This window comes from Rutidosis leptorrhynchoides, chromosome 5, assembly GCF_046630445.1.
Source record: "Rutidosis leptorrhynchoides isolate AG116_Rl617_1_P2 chromosome 5, CSIRO_AGI_Rlap_v1, whole genome shotgun sequence".
In the NCBI taxonomy this organism is placed as follows: domain Eukaryota; kingdom Viridiplantae; phylum Streptophyta; class Magnoliopsida; order Asterales; family Asteraceae; genus Rutidosis; species Rutidosis leptorrhynchoides.
Genome location: NC_092337.1, coordinates 123,941,930 through 123,949,595, shown reverse-complemented (window position 1 = coordinate 123,949,595; position 7,666 = coordinate 123,941,930). Strand labels below are relative to the sequence as shown.

At 32.7% G+C, this 7,666-nt stretch overlaps 1 protein-coding gene across 1 annotated transcript; it reads right to left on the bottom strand.

The window, feature by feature from the left end:
• Window positions 1-2,078: 2,078 nt before the first annotated feature.
• On the bottom strand, window positions 2,079-3,076 carry LOC139848996 (uncharacterized). Its single transcript, XM_071838675.1, has 3 exons — window positions 2,702-3,076; window positions 2,470-2,604; window positions 2,079-2,426 (listed from the first exon to the last, which is right to left on the bottom strand). The coding sequence occupies exons 1-3, from the start codon at window positions 3,074-3,076 to the stop codon at window positions 2,079-2,081; spliced, it is 858 nt and encodes a 285-aa protein (XP_071694776.1).
• Window positions 3,077-7,666: the final 4,590 nt, after the last annotated feature.

The window sequence follows — 7,666 nt, the reverse complement described above, 5'->3', positions numbered from 1 at the left end:
TTAGAAAACATACTTCCACTTTGAGTTTAACCATAATTTTTGGATATAGTTTCATGTTCATAATAAAAATCATTTTCTCAGAATAACAACTTTTAAATCAAAGTTTATCATAGTTTTTAATTAACTAACCCAAAACAGCCCGCGGTGTTACTACGACGGCGTAAATCCGGTTTTACGGTGTTTTTCGTGTTTCCAGGTTTTAAATCATTAAGTTAGCATATCATATAGATATAGAACATGTGTTTAGTTGATTTTAAAAGTCAAGTTAGAAGGATTAACTTTTGTTTGCGAACAAGTTTAGAATTAACTAAACTATGTTCTAGTGATTACAAGTTTAAACCTTCGAATAAGATAGCTTTATATGTATGAATCGAATGATGTTATGAACATCATTACTACCTTAAGTTCCTTGGATGAACCTACTGGAAAAGAGAAAAATGGATCTAGCTTCAATGGATCCTTGGATGGCTCAAAGTTCTTGAAGCAAAATCATGACACGAAAACAAGTTCAAGTAAGATCATCACTTGAAATAAGATTGTTATAGTTATAGAAATTGAAACAAAGTTTGAATATGATTATTACCTTGTATTAGAATGATAACCTACTGTAAGAAACAAAGATTTCTTGAGGTTGGATGATCACCTTACAAGATTGGAAGTGAGCTAGCAAACTTGAAAGTATTCTTGATTTTATGAAACTAGAACTTTTGGAATTTATGAAGAACACTTAGAACTTGAAGATAGAACTTGAGAGAGTTCAATTAGATGAAGAAAATTGAAGAATGAAAGTGTTTGTAGGTGTTTTTGGTCGTTGGTGTATGGATTAGATATAAAGGATATGTAATTTTGTTTTCATGTAAATAAGTCATGAATGATTACTCATATTTTTGTAATCTTATGAGATATTTCATGCTAGTTGCCAAATGATGGTTCCCACATGTGTTAGGTGACTCACATAGGCTGCTAAGAGCTGATCATTGGAGTGTATATACCAATAGTACATACATCTAAAAGCTGTGTATTGTACGAGTACGAATACGGGTGCATACGAGTAGAATTGTTGATGAAACTGAACGAGAATGTAATTGTAAGCATTTTTGTTAAGTAGAAGTATTTTGATAAGTGTATTGAAGTCTTTCAAAAGTGTATAAATACATATTAAAACACTACATGTATATACATTTTAACTGAGTCGTTAAGTCATCGTTAGTCGTTACATGTAAGTGTTGTTTTGAAACCTTTAGGTTAACGATCTTGTTAAATGTTGTTAACCCAATGTTTATAATATCAAAAGAGATTTTAAATTATTATATTATCATGATATTATGATGTACGAATATCTCTTAATATGATATATATACATTAAATGTCGTTACAACGATAAACGTTACATATATGTCTCGTTTCAAAATCATTAAGTTAGTAGTCTTGTTTTTACATATGTAGTTCATTGTTAATATAATTAATGATATGTTTACTTATCATAATATCATGTTAACTATATATATAACCATATATATGTCATCATATAGTTTTTTTTTACAAGTTTTAACGTTCGTGAATCACCGGTCAACTTGGGTGGTCAATTGTCTATATGAAACATATTTCAATTAATCAAGTCTTAACAAGTTTGATTGCTTAACATGTTGGAAACATTTAATCATGTAAACATCAATCTCAATTAATATATATAAACATGGAAAAGTTCGGGTCACTACATGAGCATACTTTCTTCCGTATAACTCTTGACAACAATATCATCAACATAGGCTTCCACATTCCTGCCTATTTGATCTTTAAACGCCTTATCATCACACGCTGATAAGTTGCTCATGCATTCTTCAATCCAAAAGGCATCATGATGTAGCAAAAAATTCCATCTGGTGTGTGAAATGCTGTTTTATCCTGATCCCGTATTGCCATGGGGTTTTGAAGGTATCCTTTGAATGCATCCAAAAAAAGATTTAAATTGATATCCGCTTACGGATTCCACTTTCCAGCCAATTTCTGGTAAAGGGTAGTTGTCCTTTGGGCATGCTTTATTTATGTATGTGAAATCCACACACATCCTTCATGTGTTATCTGGCTTTTCTGACCATCACTGGATTTGCTACCCATGTATGGTATTTAACTTCCCTCAATATCCCAGCATCCACTAATTTTTTAACTTCTTCTCTAAGAAATTTGGTTCGATCTGGAGCCATGCCTCTTTTCTTTTGACATACTGGTGGGATATTGGGATTCACACTGAGCTTATGTTCAGCTATATGATGTGGTACTCCAGTCATATCAGAATCTTGCCACGCAAAAACATCTAAATTGGTTGCTAAACTTTTGTAAAGTTTTTTCTTTGTTTCTTTTGCTATTGTGTTTCCAATAATGATTTTTCGATCTGGGAATTCTGTATTTTGCTGACACTGACTCATCTTCATGAACAATTGGATTAACAGCAGTTCTATTTATTTGCACACATTCTATTGCTCTTCTCCGCTCAGCGTATAGCGTGGCGCTGCCAGCCGGTGTAGGAAATTTCATCATTCCGTGCACTGTTGATGTCACAGCTCCAAATGTCATCATAGCTGATCGACCTAAAATGACATTATACTGTGAATTCGCTTTAACAACTAAAAACTCGATATGAGCTGTTCGTTTAAATGGTGTTTTTTCCAATACTACTTCTAGAACTATGCTTCCTTCTGACCATGCATGACGGATCATTAGCAAAACTTGGTAAGGGGACAAATGTGTCTTTCAATTTTTCCTTAACTGTTTCTGACAATTGTACAAAACAATGTTCATACATAATATCTGCCCATGCTCCTGTATGAGTATATATTCCTCCAACAACACAATTTGCTATTCGGGCTTTAATCACTACAGGAGCATCAGATGGATTGGTATTGAACATGGAAGGAAAAGCAATCAATTCCTGCTTCCAATCTTCTAATGCTTCTGCTTTCCTCCGTTGTCCGGCTTGCCATGAGTGTATCATATTTGCTTCAATAGGTGTTCTCTTAAGATTACGCCTCTTGGTGCTCTTGAGAGTTGAGTGATCATTTAGAACGGATGGCGCCATATGTTGGTACCAATTTGCTCATGAGTGTGTCTATTACCGCTCCAACATCATGACACACATCGAGTGAGTCTCTTTTAAGCTATATAGTCTGCTCAACAATCTTCGTGTCATAAAATGTATTCCACTGTTAAGTTGCTATATATGTTCCATTTCATCTATTCATGATCCATTGGAGTGGGATTACCCTTATGTTGTCCTCATGGTCAAAACTTAGTTTGGTGACAAGCAGTTTTAAATTAATGTGTAACTTTTTGCAAGGAGATTATGAAGCAAGAAACGATATAAATGACAAAGATTGATGAAAACTCTATAGTACTATGTCTGAATTTTGTGATTCTTTTTGTCAAATCTCTAAAGTTCATTTTGTATGATGTACTTAGAGTTTTTATAAATGTATAGCTTCATTACAACAATAATACATAATTCTGCGAATTCACGAGTCTTAAATTAGTATTAGATTTATAACGCAAATTTTTTTTCACAGTGTCTCGAATTCGCGAGCATTAAACTAGTAATAACAATATAATCCACTTCAATAATTAAGTATAGTCTAACAATGTGCTTGGAAGAAATTACTGGAGCCGTAAATTAGAATTTTCTTTAATCTTTTGGTGAAGTAATTTAAAAAATATATAAAATGTAATATTGAAAATAACACTCCGTATTACAAAGTGTTTTTAAGTACATATTTCTTTTTGTAAACTCTATTAATTTTTAAAAGTTGGTTTGAATTACTTTTTTTAAGAACTTAACATTTATATAACCTACATTTTGAATACATATTACACAAATTATAACTAATGGTGTTTTTGATGATCTCTTAATTGAATAGTTTATCGCTAAATATTGAACCATAAACATTCAGTGTCTTTTGTTTATGACATCTGATTGACATATAATGCTGAATAATTCATAAATTTATGTAATTTCGTCTTTAATATCAATCAAAAACCCTTATTTAACAACTATTGTTTATTATTTTTTAATGTTGTATAAGGTTAATAAGGTAATTTAACATTATTTAAAATTATTGTCAAACTGATTATTGTCTTTTTGAACCAAGTTCATTTAGAATATCTGAAATCAGTGGCAGATCTAGGATTTTTTTTTCGATGGAGGAAAAATGTTAAAAATTTGTAGAAAATTAAAAGACGGGGGCAAAATGCAGAAATTTAATAAAATCATACACTAAACATCGGGCTTTAACATAATTACACTAAAAAAAAATTGGTTGCCGGGGGCGGCTGACATCGATTGCCCCTTAATAGATCATCCCGTGTCTGAAATCATTCATATTATACATTATACTAATAGGGAAGTGAATATTGGTCGTATTCATGTTTCATGGATTGTCGTTTGAGATCAAATGATGCCGTATCATTTCCAATTTTTTACCCCCGTTAGTTAGTATAAGACCGTTCCTAATGCAGCTATATGGCCTCGTAACCATCACCATCACACCTTGATCACGCCCCTGTGATGGGTCAAAAAAATCGATGGCGCTATGAGCCCATCACTGGTTCGTCATGCAAGCTTGGTGGGTTCTGATTGGTCTAGCAAATATATTCATTGGTTTTTTTTATTCCAAAGTAACCGTTGGCTATTTTTTTAAATAAAAATGATTTTTTAAATAATTATCCCTATAAATATAATACCACTCTTTTACTTATTTTTTACAACACAATCACATTTCTTTCACTTTCTTTCTCATATATTCTACCTAATATTTCTTATTCTCATTACAATGTCTCAAAATCCGGATCCAAGTGAGGCCGGTTCCGGTAATTTATACAATTTTGATTCACCGAATATGCCCGGTTCGAGCTCAAATTCCCCACAAAATGTTTGGGGTACTCGACCAATTGGTGATATCCGACAACAAAATCTTCTTAGTGAATTCAATAATGTGACATTTTTTCTCAATTTTTACAACAACAAATGCAACAACCATTTCAACAATCATTTCAACAACCATTTCAACACTCATTTTCAACAACTATTTCAACAACAACTTCATCAACCCTTTCAACAACCATTTCAACAACCACAAGAAAACTTTACACCTTTAAATAACAAAGAAGTTGAAGAAATTCATGGTGAAACACAAAAACCACAATTACGGGTCCGAACAAGTCATAGACGAAAAGGAAAAGAAGTTGCAAAAGAACCACAAATTAAGATATTGTGGGCTCATCCCGAAGAAATTTGGTTGGCGTCGTGTTGGATTGATTGTTTGGAAGATGGAGTTAAGGGTAATTCACAAAGAGGTCCGGCTTTTTAGACTAGAGTTCGTAATAAGTTTAACAATAACGATAACGATAACGATTGGTTAAGAAATGAAGACCAATTAAGTGGAAAATGGCGTCATATGGATAAGACGTGCAAAGATTTCACGGCCATATATAATGAAGAAGAACTTAACCCAAGACGTAGCGGTTGTGTCGAGGAAGATGTATATAACATAGTTGTGGAAAGATATCAAGATTATTATGCCAAGCCGTGGGGTTACAAAGAAGTTAGGGAATTTTTAAAGTTGAGGCCGAAGTGGTATACGCCACCTGCAGTTGGTGGAAGTGGTGCGCGAAGAAGAATAACTACACAACTACGACTCGAAGATGAAAACCATGATACGGTTGGCGACAACCAAACTGTTAATCTTGGATAAGATCGGTTAAACAACCTCCATGAGTTATTTGGAGGTGATGCGATTCAACGTCCACTAGTAAGGGAACGATCGAAGAAGACTGCTAGAAATTCCGGTTCGTCTAACGCGGGGACTGCATCACGTGGTACAAATGTTTCACGATTCGAAGAGTTGGCTTCGAAATGGGATGAGAAAAAGGACTCGGAATTAGAGAGAAGAACCAGTGTTATGGATGCTATTGTTGACGAGGAACGAACAGTATCAGCAATAGAAGTAATCAAATTATTTAAACTTAATCTAGACGATATTGCGGACCCGAAAGAAAGGAAATCGGCTTTAAAGTTCAAGGAAAATTTGAAGGCAAAATACAAAGATTACATCGAGCTTTCTAGCGACGGCGAAGAGTAATTTTTAACGTACGTTTTATTTTTTAGGAAATTAATAAAGTAATTGTATTAGGAATTTTTAATTATTGTTATTTTTTCATTTTTAGGACTTTAATTTGTAATCGTTGAATTTTTTTTGATTTAAGTGTTTTTTTAATTTAATTTATTATATATGTATTATTTTTATAAATAAATATACAAGTAAAAAAATAACTAAAAAAATGAAAAAGAAATTAAAAATGTGGGATCAATGTACCAATCACACAACCATCACGCCATACCACTACAAACTCCATCACCCCATCACCTTTGCCACATCAGCATTATACCCCATAAAAACATCTATCACCCCCTATCACGCCGTCACCATTAAAAATGGTCTAAACATATACGATATACAATGTCATATATAATTTTTTTACTTTTTAAAAGTTTATTGATTTTTAATTTTTTCTTACTTTTTATTTGATAAATGTATGTACTAATGCGTATAGTTAATTATAAATTACCGAAATATTGTTTTTAACTTATATAACGTAGATGGAGATATTAGGGTTATCTCTACTCATGAAATCATGCGTAAGGTATAGAGCCAAGTCATTTTCTTCAACAACGTGCATGACATCTCTTCGCTTAATGTAAACTTTTTTAGAGTATATGTATTTTATAAAAATGTTTGTATCAATCATAGGTATATGTATTGTAATTATAAACTACCGAAAGAATGTATAATAGATATAGAGATATCATGTCATCTCTACAAATGATTTCCCGTCACAATACACATGTCATCTCTACCACTGAAAGATGTTTAAAATATAAAGCGAAATGATTTCCCGTAGATACGCGACTCACGAATGTCTAACAACTTGATCTAATGATGTCCTGAAATTGAGATGCATGTCCATGATCTATCACGTAGCCAATACGGAGTAGTATTTTACGGAGTAGCTTAGTACGTACTGCATTAGTCATCCTAGCTTGTTAAACGTGGGAGCAAAGTAACTGCCTACTCCCCATGTTCTCTGTTTAATAAGTTTATGCATACGTGTTTACTCTAGTACTAGTTGGTTAAGGTTTACATTTTAGTATAAAATTGTATTTGATTCATTATGAATGATATGAGAAAAGATGTAAAAAGCTAAGTTTGTTCCCTCTTTGTTCTGTACGCTGCATTCTCGAGTTTTATTTTTAACAGAAAGGAAAGGAAACAGACAGATTATAAAATAATAGTGATTCTCGAGTTTTTATTTTAAGTGGAAAGGAGAAGAGAGTAGAGGATTAGAGGGGATAGTACAGTTATAATTTGTTAACAACACACTCCGCCCATATTTGGGCGGATTAGAAAGGATAGTAAAACACTCTCATCTCCTTTCTTTTCCACTCCTTTCCGCTTAAAAATAAACTCGAGAATACAGCATTAGAGACTGATCATCTCAATTCGACTTTTATCACTTAATTACTCAGTTTTATTTACTATATATGTTCCGTCTCTTTGTTCTTTGAAGACTAGTTATCTCAAACCGAATTCTATCATTTAATTATTAATTTTATTGAACA

Bases quoted from the DNA above. Each gene is read 5' to 3' on its own strand.
- LOC139848996 (XM_071838675.1), bottom strand. From the start codon at position 3,076: ATGGCGCCATCCGTTCTAAATGATCACTCAACTCTCAAGAGCACCAAG. The intron at 2,605-2,701 runs GTCAGAAGGAAG...GCGAATTCACAG, and splicing joins CTAATGATCCGTCATGCATG to TATAATGTCATTTTAGGTCG. The intron at 2,427-2,469 runs GTGCAAATAAAT...TTGTTCATGAAG, and splicing joins GGAGAAGAGCAATAGAATGT to ATGAGTCAGTGTCAGCAAAA.